The following is an 18239-nucleotide window of genomic DNA, read 5'->3' as shown; positions in this document are numbered from 1 at the left end:
TTAGAGTTTTTATCATATTACTTCATTGCGTGTTACTTAATAGTTAATAATTTTTGTAATTTTCTTAATATTAATTAGTGTCAAAATAGTAAGCGCTCTAACACAAATAATATAACGTCGGAAATTCGCGCAATTTGTTTGACAATTGGTCCAAAACTAAAAAACAAATTCGAAATCTGCGTTTGCAGAATTTGCAACAAAATTTTCTTATACCTTTTTTTAATATGATTTATATCCAAATAATGTCGACAACATTCGTTTGTTTCATGTTGCGCGACAACGGACGCACAAGTATCTCTCCGTTCGGTAGCGCCTAAAATAAAATAAAAACGAAAGATCAAACAAGACTTACTTGGACTTCGAAGTGCGTGGAGGTGTCTTGCGGCTGCGGAGGACCTTGTTGTTGTTGCTGTTGCTGCGAGGGTGGTGGACCCTGCGGCGGCGGCGGGGCTTGTGCCCCGAAGAGTTGCGCTGCCGTGTGCGAGTGCGGATGTTGTAGATGATGAGTCGGCGGCGCTTGGTGATGCTGCAGATGGTGCGGTGGTGCCGGCGCAAATGCCGCCATGAAATGTTCCTCGCTGCCAACAACGTCGATCCCGGGTTTCAGCAAGACGACGCCACCACCACCGGCGCTCACGGCCAGGGTGGCGGCGGCATTCTTCTGAAATTCTTCTTCGCCCGGTGATGGTTGACGGCTTCCGGGTGTGCGGCTGCAATAAAAATATAAAAATTATTCAGACTAAGTAAAGATTATAGCATAGCTAACTTAAAATATATACAAAAAGATGATTATATAATAGCTTTGTTCGCCTGCCTCGATTATAATGAATATTTAGTCATAGTTTATCAAGTCTACAAGTTGATAGTAAGCGTAAGAATCATATTTTTATTTTCTATATAAAGAAACTGGCATAATTTTCTTAAGAGCAATTGCAAATGGTAACTGCTCTTATTGTAAATGTCAAGGACCTCATTGTGAATGACGAACATGCGCGGTGTGCTCAGCGAACATGAAATTAATTTCCAAAGCTCCAGATTTGTAATAAAAGTATTTTTTAAACGTGCGATGTCTTTTCTGAAATTAATCTTTTTCAAGTATTAAATTTAGACTAACAAACTCTGATTTATCATGTATAATACTTATTCTTTTTGATTAGCAGAATCATTTTCTGGTTAAAAGTAAATACAAAAAAATTTATTTTCTATTATACATATATGTTAAAAGTTGAAAACCCTTACAGTAAATCCGCTAAAATAATAATTTCACAAAAAAATGCTAAACCCAAGAGTCCACGCAATCAATTATATGTCGTGTAACGGTGCATTTTGCATAATGTGACGTACGTAACAGGATGCAATCCGCAGGTTAGACGACTCACCTTACTTTTCTCGTGAGAAAAGAAAGTATAAACGTCAACAACGACCGTCAACAGTAAACTATCATTATCATAATGACATGGATAATAACATTCCTATTGGTCGTATCATTTTCCTCTCCAATACATTAAGAAAATCTGAGTATGAATGCAAACGATAATTTTTTCATTTAGATCTGATATGCACGGGAAAAAAATGAAGTTGATTCAATTAAACGTCAACGTCACGGGCTGCCACAAGTTAATTCAATTGAATATTATTGGATCAAATGCTTAAATTATTTATTAAAATTATCTGATGTTTTTTCTTCATTAATATTGATGTTGCATCAATAAATTTTATCTCAATAACACTGATGCTATTAATACAAAAAATGATGCTGTTAATACATTTTTTTTTCGTGCGAAAATCCTTATTAAAAAAAGGTCGAAAAAAAGTTATCGTTAGAAACTATTTCAAGTTTTCCTCTTTTTTATTAATTATGATTTAGAAGTAAAATTTAAAACCGTATTCTCAAACTTTCCAATGTTTTTTCAAAAACTTTGAATTACTGAGATTTGAATTGATTAAATTAATTTAATAAAAATAGACATGTACAGAGTGTATACGTGTAGAGTGCAAATGAACAGCACATAATAGGGCCGATATCACAGTCTCCGATTAACGTGATCCTCCGATTAAACTCACTCTGCATCTCTTTCTAACTGTCCCCCTAAAAAGAGACGAAGAGTGAGTTTAATCGGAGGATCACGTTAATCGGAGACTGTGATATCGGCCCATAGATGCAACAAAAACAGAAAAACAATGTCGGTAACGTCGTTGTCGATTGTACTTTCTGTCGTGTGCTACTGATGGCGCAACATTACTGACAATGAGAATCGAGCAAAAAACTATCGCAAAAGAAAACAAGAAAAAAATGTAATATCATTGGCCATGTGTAGTTTTCCCTTGACAGCTCACTATTTCACTATTACGCTATTTTATTACGATAATTACAGTAGATGCAATATATAAAAAACTTACATATCTCTATATAATAGGATATAGTGAAAAATCTTATTTCTTGCTGCGCTGCGCTAGATAATTATTCAAACGCTTATATCTGATACTATTGTAAATTCTACAATTTTTGTTGTAATTTGTCAAACTTCTTTTTTTAATATTTCTTTTCTTTCAAGATTATTTTTTAGAAAGACAGAAATAAATAAAAATAAAAAAATTAGTACAAAAATAAAAAAAATACAAAAGATTTTTCGTTATTTAATCACTTCGCCAAAAGTCTTAATTTCAAGATTAATTGCATAAATAATTAATTCTAAACGTTAAAATATTGCGAAAAACGAATAAAATCAATCATTTGAACGTCGGTCTGTGTTTGAAAAGAAGTACACGATACTAATGAACATATCGTACTTGATATTAAATAGTGCAATCAGCAAAAAATAGAACTTACTTAAATCCTTTGTCGTCGTCTAAACCGTTTTGAGACGCTAATCCATTACCCTGTGGCCCAGCATCATCCTTTGTGCTATCAAAAGGACTTGCCGAACCTTTTTCTTTTTCTTTCTTGTCTGCATCGGTATTCTGTATATAAAAAAAACCAAAATAAAATAACACCTATACATATGTACATATAAACTTAAAAGGCTAACAATAAAGAGTTTACGCCATCATGTAGTACTCACCAATCTCAGAGAAACCATTCGCGGTTCCAAATCTTTTGGTGTAGTGGGACTCGATCCAAGAACGTATTCAACCATTTTAACTCCCAAACCACCTGTTTCGCTGCAAGAAAGAAAATACATTATCAATAATATCGCTATCAGAATAACACACAAGCATGGATTAATAAAAATATAACAGAGGCTTCAAAATCTTTCTCTTGGTTATACATACTTTTATCGAATTTATAGTCGATTCTCTTTCTACAAAAATTTTGCCGTGACAATTCTTGTATAACTTTAACATTAATCATTATAATCATTTAACGATTCTTTCGTTAAAATTTTATTAGAATAAAACCAACTTGGTAAAAAAAATACAAGATTTTATCATGTGTATATGCAGATATGTAATCTTCAAACTCTAATTCGTAAAGACTTTCATGTTCAATTTCTTACAAGTAGAAGTTATCAGTACCTCGACATCGGGGCAAATATCGGGGCAAATATTTTATTTTGGCGTTTAGTATCTACAAAAACGCATAATACCCGAGAAATAGACAACAATATAACACACGAACCTGCTTCTAGGACTAAGTACTGTCCCGACTTCTGATGCTTGGTGGTGATATCCCGTTCCAACTCCCACACGTCTGCCCGTACCCATTGAAATTGGCTGTGACACTGCATGATCTGTAAAGGACAAACGTACATGACAATATTTACATTTACGTTAGATTATTTGTGTGATACAGAAGCATCTCTCTTCAAGACAGAAGAGTTAGCACGATTCAAGTTAGAGCTCTAACAATGGCGAATACTTTTCTTTGATCGACTGTGTATATTATAATTTGTAGAAACCGAGAAACTTGATTTCTCGTCCTTAGATATCGGCTTTTTCCTAAAATACTTCTCTATATATTTGAGAATTCTCAGTCACATACAAGTTGTCGAAAAACCTATCCGGTTCCCAATCGAATTAAATATAAGGATTGTATAAATAACGATAAAAAAATGTGTTCTCGATATACAAAAAAATACCAGTGTATATATGTCTGATGCTTTCAACATAACTACGAGTCAATATAAAGGAGAATCAATAGACACACACACATACACACACACACATATATATATATAAAACAAACCTATCGCGCTCCAACGATACACGGAATACATATCATTGAGAAATAGCCTTCTCCTACAATTTGTACATAATTTCGCAATAATTTTTAATTCAGTTTTATATCTACACGCGCTTCTACTATACATCATTATATTTTTGAGTTCTACAAAAACAGATGCCGTGCAAAAAAAACCGAGAGAAAATTACATGTTACATGTTAGAAAGTTTCCCACAATTTATTCAAAACGATAGAAGTAATCTTTATTTTCTAAAAATCCAGAGTGTTCTTCTCTGCGGCTATATTGGATTACAACATCAAAAGTAAATTCTTTTTTCGTTGGTCCTGTGATAGCTGCGATGAAAAACTTGAAGAGTCTTAAGACACTTCGAAAAAATACGGATGCTACTCAATTACGAGACACATTTTCAAAAGATATTTTAACAAATCTGATTCGTTGACTCGCACTCATGGATAAAAAAAAAGGTCTCATTGGATTCTGAATTTGACGACGGGTGTCTATCAAGAAAACTTTATCGATACGGAAAGAGAGAGGAAGACAAAAGGAGAAAACGATGGAATTTATTCAAACACCAATTTGCCAGTGTCGAGAAGCAACTACGGTCATGAGCATTATCGAACAAGATTCCGTTGAGGGCTTCCATAGATAGAGAAGTTTGTTCCGCGCTTTCACGCGCGCGGCGCCAATACAACGGTGCGGCGGCCCAGCTGGACGACGGTCGGGGGGTTGATGGTCGCTCGGGGTGCTCGCTAACGGGGTGGATCAGTAGATACGATCCTGGGCATTGGGACGTTGCCCCTACTGCCGCCTGCCGCCTCTGATGCCGGGCGTCTGTCGCCATAGCAACAACCGCGTTGCACCTATCGCGGTGTGACGCACACATGACGGCCGCTACCACCGCCGCCACCACCACCATACCCACATCCATATCTGTATCCGTACCCACATCCACATCTACATCCACATCCATATCCGCATCCACATCCTTATCTACATCCACTGCCACATTCACTGCCAGGGCCACGACTGTCACTTTCATCGCTACATTCACATCATGTCAACAACTATATTTATATTTACATTCACAATCCACAGCCACAATCGCCGCTTCTAGTATATGTATGTACCGCACTTGCAAAAAAATCAGGTGTTTCACCCGGTGTATACATTATGAGTACACCCTGTATATACACTGGCATCGCATAAATCTTAATATTTATATAATACGAATTTATTAGATATTTTTAGATCAGACGAATCACATATGATATTGTGCATTCATGATTCAGAGACTCACGCAAATATTTGTGTTTATTTGTGGCACCAATTAAACATTAGCATAAAAGTGTAAACAGTAGATATGCACTGCCAGTACTGAAAATCTATAGCATACGTAATGTAAAATGTAAACTATAGATTTTCAATACTGGCAGTGAATATTGGAACGCTTGTGTGTTAAAGTAAAGGGATGAAAGTATTTGGACAAATCTATTTGATTTAAAAATATCTACTGATTGTGAATGTAATAAGTGTCAAAATCTACATAAGGCCAAATGTGCACAGCATGTAATTGTGATACATGCGCTTTCTGAAAGTATTTTTAAAAAGTGCGCATTGTGTCTGAACATTTACATCCTTTTAGCATTCCAGAATTTTGGAGTTCAAAGACTTGATTAACGTACAAGTAGATTTGTGATATTGCCTGCTATATATAATTCTTATACTTAAATGTCATTATTATTTATTTTCTATATGTTTCTAAATTATTTAAAAGTTTATGAGAAATGGAAAAACTTAAAATATTTAGCGATGGAAATATCGCATATATACAAAATTATAAATGCTTCCAAATGTTTTTATCATCTTCAACTTTTAGACGAATATCTTCCTCTTTTTTTTCAACTGATTCAGATTTTCGATATTTTGCGTTTTACTCGCGTAAGAGTTGCAATTTGAAGAACCAGATCTCGAATCACATAACAAGCGTTTATTATGCGTTATATTAGACAGCATCCGGTAACATTTAGCATACGACAATATGATTATACGTTTTACGACCGAAGGAAGTGACATACAGCATTAGTCATCGCAAACAATCTACTATATGCGCTTAGAACTATTTAAGATATCAACAAAAAGGAATTTCTTCTTGAAACTATACGTTGCGGATATGTTACCTTGCTTATTAACGTATCACATGTTTAGTCGATCAAACGGCTAAACCAATTATCATATCAATTATCACGTGAAAATGTCACGCTATCAAGTATAATTGTGGTTAAATATTAGAGTAACAACTCCAGAAATGACAAACATCTAAATATTTCATAAAAAATATCCGTAAAATATTTCCTCCCCGTATTCAATTTGAAATATAAGACGCTAAAAATTTCCAGGTATTTTTATCTTTTAGATGATCCCATTAAGTTTAAATTATAAAATATTTTTAAAAATATATCGTAAGACAAAATGCAAAATTACAAAAAAATCCTATCTCGAGAGAATTAAAGAAGAAATGATATGAAAAGAGCTTTCAAAATTATTATTTTCAATTTAGTCAATGTTGTCATTTAATCGATCAAGTGCGCTGTGAAAAAGCTTGGTTTCTACCCCCTTCTTCCCCTACCGACCTCCCTTCAACGGAAGACGATGACGGCGGCGAGCGAGCTGCGTATATGTATTATATCTACATGTTGTTCTTGTACTGCTGTATCAATCAATAAGCGTGCTCGACGTAAAATACGCGGCATCGGTTCGTATCCCGTATTTCTTACACAGATATGTCGCCTTTCGCAAACAAAGACAATGGGTCTATGATCGATCGGCGCACTCCTCTAACGCCGAAGGCGATTCTTCCGATCCAGTTTGACAATCTCCCTCCGTTAACGACCGTTAAACTAACAACAAAGTTTAAGTTTCCATTCGAACTACATAAGAATACGATTCAGCTCTTATTAGCGCTGACTTTTTCGGCTGTTAGCGCTTCTTGGAGCACGTAACGCGTGAAAAAGAAGTAAATCGCGTTGTACGAATAGACATGTAACATTGGAATTACTTGAAATTGTCATCAACGTTGCTATAGCAATAATAGGACACTACTGGGTGCTGCGTTTCGCGTACAATACACGAATGTAACCAGCGTAGGCGTTCCGCGTCGGCTGTTTGCGACCCTTGTGCTTAACCAAACGAACGTTCAGATTACTCCACTCGATCGTGCTCGAGCTTCGTAAGCACTTCCGTCGTCCGCGCCGATTGAAATCCCGCTAAACAGACGACGCATCAACAATTTGATTGCGCGCGGCTCGTACCTGATGTCGTGCTCCAGGTGGAATCTCGCCACATGGTGGTCGGGTGGTCGCCCAGGTGAAGCAGGGTCCCACCGCCTTTTACACCCCCTTCGTCCTTGGAGCCGCCCTCGTCCACGCCCCAGAGCTTTTTTGTCGAGGGAGCGATCTGAAACATAAAAAAGGAGAACAGATCGTGAGCATTCGGAGGTCAGTGAACACCCTGAAGCACGCGTGTTGACACGAAACTCCCACAGGAGTTCTCTCATTTCTTTATATATATCTATTTTTCCTATAGCGCTCCTCCCTCTTTCCTAGGAAAGTAAAGAGATACGAAGAAACGGCCACTTGCATTAGAAAATTAAAAGTTTCCAAGAGACAAGATTAACGGTTCCGTAATGCACCACATTACCCGTTCTAGCAACGCATCGGCGAAATTCTGCTTCCGCAATAAGCGTAACGGTGTAATTAACATCGCGCCCCACTGATCCATCGTGCACGCACCCACACGTGTTCATACATAGTTCTGCTCTTGAAAATATATATATTTACGCCGTTCTGTACCTATATTTCGGAACGAGGAAAATGTTTCAGAGACAGATGCTACGGAATCGATAACCCGCATTGACGCAATTGTCAAATACGAATAATAAGTCTATTTCCACATGAACAAAATTCGTGAAAACTAAAAAATTTGTAAGAGACCGATTTCAATAATGTACACCGCCACTTTACATCTTACGTCAGATCTTAAGTTCTATTAATTTTGCATTACTTTTTACGCTATCTGTCTCAGAAAAAAATAGAAAATTGAATCCACAGATTCAAGACTCTTGATCTCTCGCCGCAACTATGCTAAATTACAACGTCAGAAAGAATAAATTAAATAAACACTCTGGTCATCATAAAATATTAATTTAAAATAAACAAATATTTTTATTTACCATCAAGCTCGTTTAACAAAAATTCGTAAAATCTCTCGTCTATTCCTTTAATATTAAAGAATTTGTCTAACATAATATTTTTAATATTGCTACTGCTTGTTATATGCTGATGTTCTTAAAATGTATCGACAGATTGATGGACCTGCTGATGCGATTTTATGACAACATGGCTTATATTTTTAGATCTGGTGTCATACCTATTTATATAATTATACTCTTGATGGTTCGCCTCTCTCAGCAGTACGCGACGCTCGTGATCTCGGTGTCTTAGTGCTGACTTATCATTTAACACACACATACAATTAATAGTTTCATCTGCTTATAAGACGCTTAAGTTCATTTTCATTTAAGAATAGAGATCGGAGCTATAAGAGCTATATGAGATAGTACTGCTATCTCAGGTGTTAAAAAATAGATATCTCTACCATTCCAACAACTAACTGAAAAAAGCTCTACATAAGAGATTCAAAACCTTTTGTTCTCTGCTTTTCACACATACTATGCGTTGCAAAAAAAGCGAAAACAATTATTAACTTTTTTCGACGGTTGAAAAAATTGTTGTGCGACAGTAGTTTAATTAGGCAGTTTAACAGTAGTTTAACTAGGTAGTTAACTAGATAGTTTAACAGTAGTTTAACTAACTCAAATTAAAGCAAACAAGTTATAATATTATCACTTAATATATAATTATATATCAGATGTAAGAAGCGTCAAATCTTAAGGCGCCTGGTCCCTGAGCCGAGAACTCTGCGTTGACGGTGGCGACGTACCGTCGCGGCAAAAATCAGAACTCTCTCCAATGGAGAATTCTGTCCTTTATGATATGTTGACAACCTATTTTGTTGTGCATGCTATTTCTTCATTATTCGCTCTGTGCTTGTGCTCTAACGTTTAACGTATTCGTGAAAGTCGTAAAATTGACCGAAAAGTAAGATTTGCATGCAGAAAGAACGTTTTCACCTCCTTTCGATTAAACGGCTGTTTTTCCCGTATGTTTAGGCTTCGTTTTATGGCTGTTTGTTTATTGTCGAGAGAAAAGGGTAGTTTTCGATCATATAGTGATGTTTTATTGAAATGTCTTTTTATTTGAAAATGGCATACACGACAAAATTGGGTGTTTTCCTCGCCTCGATAGTAAGAATCCAATATGGCCGCGGTGACCATACAGAAGCCTTAATTCCGCATAATCTAAAATCCGCAACATGCTAAAGACTGAAAAATGTGGTCAGGGCTGGGCCTTCTTTTTAATGGGGCAATGTGTCCACGCACTTCAATGATGGATTGTTCTTTTATACATAGATAATTGTGCGTAACTAAAAGAAAGACGGATAAGATAGACATATCCAATAAAATTATAGCGATTAAAAAAAAATAAAAATCGAGCGAAAATCTTTTCGCAAAAAAAAACGTTAGAATTCGAAATAAATGTTCGAAGTCACATTCGCTATTGTAAAAAAGTGACCTGCGAGCAGCTACTTGATCCTGCGACTCAAGAATTGTCACAAAATTCTTATTTTAAAAATACACGTCAAGTAGATATATCAGTTTGTCTTAAATTATTTAGTATTTTTAATTTCAAACGCTACTGAGAAAAAAGTAAAGGTCTTAAATGCAAAAAAAAAGGATTAAAGAATTAAAAGAATAAAAGAAACTCATATTGATTTTGCAACAAACTCAAAATCAGTTTCATGCCACTGAATATAAAGAAAAGCCAGCTCCACGCAGGAATCCTATCAGAAAATCTACACAAAACTCCTATTATTGCTCTGACTGTTTCAACTGCTCTCTAAAGTAGAATCAGTGAAAATATCACTAATTGAAACAGTAAAATAAGATTTCACTGAGAATCAGTGAGTATTTCACTGAACTTCAGTAGAATGTTTACTTTTTGTTTCTTTATCTTATATTTCACTGATTATGGTCAGTGAAAGTAAGATGTTACTGTAAAATCAGTTATCTGTTGGTAATACTGATTGATGGTGCGAGGAAGCGGAACAGGATTGTGATCTCAGTGATGTGTGAAACAGAAGACGAGAACGAAGTATACGTGACGAAGGACGAAGCGGTGCTAAGTGTACATTACGAAGAATGAGAGAAACTGCGGTACTGAGCTAAGCGTGCTTGCGAAAAAGGTGAGGTTAAAAGTAAGTACGAAAGCTTCTTGAGCTGTAGTTCATTTACCGCGGGTACTGACGAGTACGGTGGCCCAACGGGGCGAGGTTATAGTTTGCCAACGGGGCAAAGATGGAGGCCCAACGGGCCCATAGTAAAGCGCGATAAACTAGAGACTGTTTCTCCCTTTTCATTTTCAGCATAAACCACGGCGTATTGAACGAGAGAACTGAACAGCAAACAGAATAAGATTATTAATCTCGGTTATCGTTGGAAACTTATCAAAAGGAGTAAGTCTTTTATTTCTTATTCTTATAATTTCTTAGTATAAATTGATTGTTAAAACACGATTCAAATATTTGAATATTTAATTTCAGAAGAACATTGATAAAGGACAACATGATGATCCTCCTATTTTTCCAAATTCTTCGTTAATACAGATATGGCCTGTAAGTTTGGTTAGTGCATTTAAAAGTTATATATTATATATATTAATACTTGCTAACACACAGAAAAATCTTTTTTTAGGAAGGAACAAACATAGAGGCACAAGCTCGTAAGCTGAGGAATGTTTAATTTTTAATTGACTTCATTCTGTAAACATTTTGTACGTAACAATTACATTGTTGAATAAAAAATTATAACACGTATTAAGGTTATTACTTTTTGTTACTGTTTGCTGGGACATTTACTGATTTAATCAGCTTGCATTACTGATTTTGCTGTTCAAAGTCACTGTTTCCAGTAGTCCAATATTACTGAGTAAAACAGTCAATATTACTGATTTAATCAGTTCACATTACTGATTTTGCTGCTCAAAGTCACTGTTTTAGTAGTATAATATTACTGATTAAAATAGTCAATATTACTGATTTAATCAGCTCACATTACTGATTTTGCTGTTTTAAGTCACTGTTTCTAGTAGTCCAATATTACTGATTGAAACAGATATTAATAACTAATTCTTTCAGTGAAATGTCACTGATTCTAAGTGGTATACTTATAACTGCTTCAATCAGTGACTATTTACTGTTTCTCAGTAAAAATACACTGATTCTCTTTTAGAGAGTGGGTAATTTTTTCAATATTACATATTAATAATAAATAATATTATAAATAAGTATAAAAAATAATATAACGTTTTTTATTATGGACAAATAGTCCCTCAAATGTGACCAGATAGCCCCGCATACGAGCCCATCTGCCTACGCTCGATTGGTCTGCTTAAATAATTCATCTTTTTAAAATGTTAAAATAAGATGAACTATAATTACTTTTATATCACACGTGCATCGAAAGTGGCCCATTCCGTGCGCGCCATCTGTGTGCGAAGTAGCCAATTCCATGCATGAGAAATTTCTCACTATATTCCCGCACTAGTGCGGAAATATAGTGAGAAATTTCATTCCCGCACGACTCATTGCCAACACTCTCCTTATTTTCCCCACTCATTCTGTGTCTTTCCCACTAGAGTCCTCTTATTTCTGACTAGTGTCCCTGATTTCTGACATGTTCTTAACGACATCTCGCGGCGCACTACGCGAAACACTACGCGTGTTTCCGTGCGCTGCAAGATGTCTACGCGAATTACCACAGCGATACTCAGACATAACCTCAGAAACGCCAGAAACCGAGACTGACTCAATGTAAAATTTCTCGTGTACCCGAAATCGTCGAGGAGTCGCGTAGCGGATGTGTATGTGTGTGCACGTGTGTCGCGCGGATTCGCACGCCAGGACGATCGATAAACCGTCCGTCGTCGAGATCGCGTTTTCCGGGAACGAAACGCGAATCGTCGGGAAGCCCGGCACGTGCCGGCACCGTTCCCTCGAGCTACGAGCCGGCGAAAACCTAATCTGCAAAGGCAACTGTGAAACGGAGACGCTTCGAGCCTACGAGCATTTTGATTCAATTCTTATTGGTTAAGACATTGGACTACTGTGCATACGTAATGTTGTTTCACCTTTCTTATTACATCTTATTACATTCTTTCTTATTACATCTTATTACATTCTTATTACATATTTGCTCCTGTAATAAACGTTGCTTTTATCATAGGCGGGGGGAGGGGCTCCGCCCCTCCCCCCCGCGCCCCCCTTCCCGCCTGCGCCCAACTTTTCGACTCGGGGGGGCTTCGCCCCCCCGGACCCCCCTCCCAACTCGGGGGGCTTCGCCCCCTCTCGTTGGGAGAAATAGCTCCCCGCAAGACCTTCTTTAAGAGCTCAGGGGGGCTTCGCCCCTCCCCTCGCCCCTGCAAGTCCTTTTTTAAACTTTAGACGCACTTGTGATATAAAATAGTGTGTGTAACACGTGCGGGTTGAGAATTGGACACGCGTGCGGAGTGGACGCACTCGCCTTCGGCTCGTGCGTCACTCCGCACTTATGTCCAATTCTCAACTTCCCGCACTTGTTACACAAATAACTATTTTGTAGAAAGCTCGCACCATTAAAATGTTCAGCCAAATATCTTTATTAGTTTTTAGTAAACATGAAAAAAAAGCGTAAATTGTAGACAGATATTCCCGGTCTCCCCTATAACCACATTAAAATTATTATATTGCACTTCAGTTCGTTTTAAGTTAGAAAGTACTGCTCTATCGTTTGGTCTCCTTATTATAATCACCATCGTATTTTTGATTGAACATGTGTAGCACAAATTCTTACGTCTGGTTGCCTACTGCATAAGCATCCCATATCAATCACCTGTCATGCATGAGTACTGTACCATCAGAAAGACTCAATATGTTTAAGGTAAAGGTACCAATACCCGGACATGTACCTATATCCGGACACCTTTATTATTTATAAGTATAACGTGAATTAAGATCAAAGATAAAAGTATTTTTTCTTGTAATTTGAAACTTCAGTTATAATATCCAAGCGTTTATTTTCATAAATTTATATATTTTTAAAGATATCCAGACACAGATACGTGTTCAGGTATTGGTACATTTCCTATGCTTGTGTCCGGGTATTCGTACCTCTACCTTACTTTAGAGAATAGAAGATTAAGGATATCGCTTATGTCAAAACAGAGAGATAAAGCTGTAATTTACAGAATTTCTTTGTGTGTGTGTGTGTGTGTGTGTGTGTGTGTGTGTGTGTGTGTGTGTATGCGTGCGTGCGTGTGCGTACATATATGTATATATATATGTTACAGTTAAAACCCGAAATCCGTCAAAACTCAAATTTACTGTAAATTCGCGTTTTAACTAAAATAATTTAGTTAAAACTAGAATTGACTGATTGCTCTTAGTGAATTCGCGTTCTAACGTGTCGCCGGCGCGCTAGTCAATTGTCTAATACGTGCAGTCGTGCAAGTCAGTACAGTTGTAGACGGTGCTGATCGTCCACAACGCGATGTGTGCATCTGAGAAACGTCCACGACGCGTTCTGCATAACTTGCATGTACTTTAAGTTATAAAGCGAGGTCCACGCTGCCTACCGGCGGAGGTGGGTGCGGGAGGGCAGCCAAAGGCCCCCCATTGCACCCCCCGCGTGCGTGCGTGCGTGCGTGCGCGCGCGCGCGCGCGCGCGTGTGTGTGTGTGTGTGTGTGTGTGTGTGTGTGTGTGTGTGTGTGTGTGTGTGTGACGCCCTTTAAACACTTAAATACTTTTAAAGCGCGTCTCACACGCACGCACGCACGCTGGGGGGGGTGCAAGGGGGGGCCTTCGGCCCCCCTCCCGCACCCACCTCCGCCGGTAGGCAGCGTGGATCTCGCTTTATAACTTAAAGTACATGCAAGTTATGCAGAACGCGTCGTGGACGTTTCTCAAATGCACACATCGCGTTGTGGATGTTTTTTTTCGCTCACTGAGCGATTTCGATGTTTGGGCGTAACACATGTATGTATAGCATAACCGATTAAGAGATTTCGCGTTTTGACTGTAAGGGCCAATTTCACCAACCACAGTTAGCTTAACCGATGGTTAAAGTTAACAGAATTGACCAATAGAAATGAATCCACCCTGCTTTCTATTGGTCAATCCTGCTAACTTTAACCGTCGGTTAAGCTAACTGTGGTTGGTGAAATTGGCCCTAAGAGAAACACGTTAGACCGCAAATTTACTAAAGCAGTCGGTTAATTCTAGTTTTTACTAAATTTTTTCAGTTAGAACGCGAACATACTAAAGCATTCGGTCAATTCTAGTTTTGACTAAATTATTTCAGTTAGAACGCAAATTGCCAAGCTGGCTTAGTTAAAACTAGAATTTACCAGTAAATTCGGGTTTTGACGGATTTCGGGTTTTAACTGTAACATATATACTCCCCATGTAAATATCATATTACGTATCTCTGATCCTGTACAGTAAAAATAAATGAAATTTTTATGGTACACTTTTATTACATCAAAAATTGCAATTACTTTTTTAATTTTTTGTTATATTTTTTTAAATAATTTATTTAAACAATATCAAATACAAAAATGGGGCAAAATTGCGATTTTTATGCTTTTTCTGTCCCAATGGTAACATGTTGTTTATGAATCATTTCTAAGACTAGCTTTACACTGTGTTTAATCAAGAAAACAAAATATATTATACATAGCACATGCGACAAACCTTCTTAACCCGTTGTAGTCACACCTCTTAAAAATAACGTAGTGGTCACATGGGGTCCAATGGGCCCCACAACAGTTGCCATTTGCGTTCTTTTTGATGTATCGACTCAAACCTTGAACTGGAATTTAGTTTATGACTTCCTCTTTATAATCCAATAATTTAAAAAATTTTTTTATGTTCAAAAAACGCAAAAAAAAAATTTTTTTTCGAGAAATTTGACTTTTTTTCACAAAAATATTCATCAAAATTTTTTAAGATAGAGCAAAAAAACTACCTGCGTTTTACTCTCAAAATAGTATACTTAAAAAAAAAAGCCTGGGGTCCACTGGACCCCATGTGACCACAACGGGTTAAGGAGGTTGGTCAGCGTCCCGCTGCGGGGCAGACGGCGCGGCAGAAAAAAAGCATGTAGGTTAGATTTTCGTCGCGTGAAATAAACGAATTTTAGCAAATAAATATGTAGAATGCATTCAATTGCTGTTTCTTAAGGTTTAAAAAGAGTTGTTTGTACAATTAAAACCCAAATACATTATCCACGTTGAAATGTGAAAATAATAAATGTGGTCCTATTTTTTTTTCTTGTTAACTATAAAGACGAATCATTTCAGTCCTCGAGAAGTTCTTCCTAAATATGTAAAAAGTTATTTGCACCTATTTTCATTAAATTCTTATCATTTTTAATATGCTTTCGAGTTACGTTACAGGTTAGGTAACATTTTTGCTGTGTTGCCCATGTATAAGAGAGAGACAAGAATATAACTTCAATAATTAATTACTCGACAACCATGCAGACAATTATCTTCAACTTTGGCATGGACGATAGATTTCCATAAACGAATATTTTCCATAAATTTGAACTAATTCTTATCAAATTGATTTGAGTAACCACCCTCCTTAAGGATGTTCTATAGGCACCGTCCCAACCAAAGTATGCAGGAAATATTAAAAACTCTGATATTAATTCTCCAGGGATCCAAAGACAAAAAAATGTATATAAATAGTTACGAAACATCTAATAGAATGTAAAAGACGTAAATTTAGTGACTGTAAATAACTGTTACTAATTTTTTCAAAAAAAAATTTCAAAAAAAAATTCTTGTAAATCGTTTCAAATTTTGTTGCTATATTTTTGTTTGTTGATGATCTGCTTGTGTATAAAAATATTATTATATTGGTAACATTTTTTAATGTTTACACTTTTCTCTGTAAAACCCTTTGTAAAACGGATATTCAAGAATTGATAACTTTTTATCTAAATTGCAAATTGATTTGAAATTTGACCCCAAACTTTGAAAGAAAATACACAATATGATATTAAATTTTCATCAACTTCGTCACATTTTAACTAACTCTTTAGAACACCCTTGATCTCTGACCTTACTTTCATTTTTAAGCTTCTCAATTACTTTATTGATGGTCCGAATTTGTTAAGAAATATCAATTTTAACATTCTAACTAGAGATTTGAGACAGTACTCCATCTTTCATATCGAGCAGCACCGTACTTTGTATGAGACAAATTCTTGTATTAATCGATTAATGATCTCTTCGAGCAATTATTTAAATAGGGTAGATTTCTTATGAGCGACTCGGTATCTATATTTTTATTAGTTTTCTCGACTACTCTCGTAATATCAATTAATAAATAAATTTAGAGTCTCAACTTGATATAAAAACACTCTTCGTATTAGATTTTGTAAAATGTATGTTTTCTTTTTCTCACTGTATGCTAAATAAGAGATTGATCTCTGACCTTACTTTCATTTTTAAGCTCCTCAATTACTTCATTAATAGTCCGGATTTGGTTAAACCTCAGTTACCTCACCAGAGTCTGAGGGACCCTCAGAAAGCCCACTTCTCACTTTCTGCCGCGGCTGCTTCGACCGGACTGACTCTCGCAAGTGGCCAGGCTAGTACTAGAACCTTCAAACTTTTTTCTCCCCCTGGTCCAAAGTCCCCCCCCCCCCACTGCGCGTTCAAAAAGGGTCGAGTTTTAAAAAACGTGCAGAATCTCTCAGAGGTAACTGATAGCGTTTTTCACTGGGCAGAACTGAGTGCGCACTGGAAACTTGTCGAGTTCAGGCGACACTGCCGCGGAGTGCACTGAAAGTGCGAGTTTTTTGCACTCCCAACTAAACACGTCCATTATTCTCAATGCCATCTCAGTGCGGTTTTGTGGCACATTGTGCTGATGTATTTGATACCATTTGATACCGAATTCTCGCACTATAGTGCAAAAACTCGGTACTAGACTTTCCAGTAAAACAGCGCGCACTGTTTTCGCGCACCGAAACGCCCAGTGAAACACGTTGCCTGCGACGAGTGCGCACTCGATGCGCACTAGTTCTCCCAGTGAAAAACGCTGAGGGTTAATAGTGTGAAGAGTATTTTTTCCCCGTTAATAAAGATTATTATTTATTATTATTATCATTGTTATTGTTATTATTATTATTATTATTATTTATTATTATCATCATTATCATTATCATCATCATTATTATTATCATTATCATTATTATTATCATCATTGTCATTATTATTATTATTATTATTATTATCATTATCATTATTATTATTATTATTATTATTATTATTATTATTATCATAACGTAAAAAACTGTGTGAGAAACATATCTGCGTTCATGTCTGATATTTCGTTCAACATAAATAAGATATTCTTTGAAAATAAACTTTGAAAATGTCTAAGCTTTGCCGAATGTGAGGTTCAAATGGCTCGATTTTCGAGGCGTCAACTTAAGGGGGAAGTTTCTTTTTTTTCGCTAAATTTATCGTTTTTTTAATTTTCTGGTGAAGAAACTATACAACGGATCAATGCGAAATTTGGCATATGGATTTATTTATCTCTTATCTATTCACAAAAAAATTAAAAAATCATTTCTTTTGAAAAATACGCCTCCCACTCCCCTCGACGCGCGATGATTCGCAGTTGACGGTGTGCACGATTTGAGTCTTCCCATTAATCTTGCAACAAAAACATTTTACTTTACACACATGTAGCTATCGTTTGACAAGGCAAAAAAAATTGAGGATCCGGTGATGTTTTGAACTTAATTTCAAAACTACCGGATCCTCAATTTTTTTTGCTTTGTCAAACGATAGCTACATGTGTGTAAAGTAAAATGTTTTTGTTGC

General features: G+C 36.5%; 1 protein-coding gene and 1 long non-coding RNA gene across 4 annotated transcripts in view; one reads left to right on the top strand and one right to left on the bottom strand.

Annotated features, from left to right (window-relative positions):
• Positions 1-322: 322 nt before the first annotated feature.
• The window catches only part of LOC112467702 (maternal protein pumilio-like), a 52825-nt gene continuing 34908 nt past the window's right edge, over positions 323-18239 (bottom strand). For both annotated transcript variants that reach the window (XM_025036438.1, XM_025036430.1), the window contains 5 exons: positions 7493-7637; positions 3620-3731; positions 3063-3162; positions 2831-2961; positions 323-710 (listed from right to left, as the gene is read on the bottom strand). In XM_025036438.1, coding sequence (XP_024892206.1) covers positions 338-710; positions 2831-2961; positions 3063-3162; positions 3620-3731; positions 7493-7637 — 861 coding nt within the window. In that variant the 3' untranslated portion in view covers positions 323-337. The remainder of the gene's footprint in view (positions 711-2830; positions 2962-3062; positions 3163-3619; positions 3732-7492; positions 7638-18239) is intronic.
• Positions 10203-11578, top strand: LOC112467715. Of its 2 annotated transcripts, none has more exons than XR_003042303.1 (4): positions 10203-10556; positions 10725-10814; positions 10902-10973; positions 11053-11578. It is a non-coding gene; the product is annotated as an uncharacterized LOC112467715 (long non-coding RNA). The 2 variants fall into 2 exon arrangements; XR_003042305.1 differs by having other exon boundaries at positions 10902-10982.

The sequence above is a fragment of the Temnothorax curvispinosus genome, unplaced genomic scaffold (genome assembly GCF_003070985.1).
Source record: "Temnothorax curvispinosus isolate PA1 unplaced genomic scaffold, ASM307098v1 QBEX01001666.1, whole genome shotgun sequence".
NCBI lineage: Eukaryota > Metazoa > Arthropoda > Insecta > Hymenoptera > Formicidae > Temnothorax > Temnothorax curvispinosus.
The sequence above is the reverse complement of the archived record's forward strand: the minus strand, read 5'-3'. Positions and strand labels throughout refer to the sequence as shown.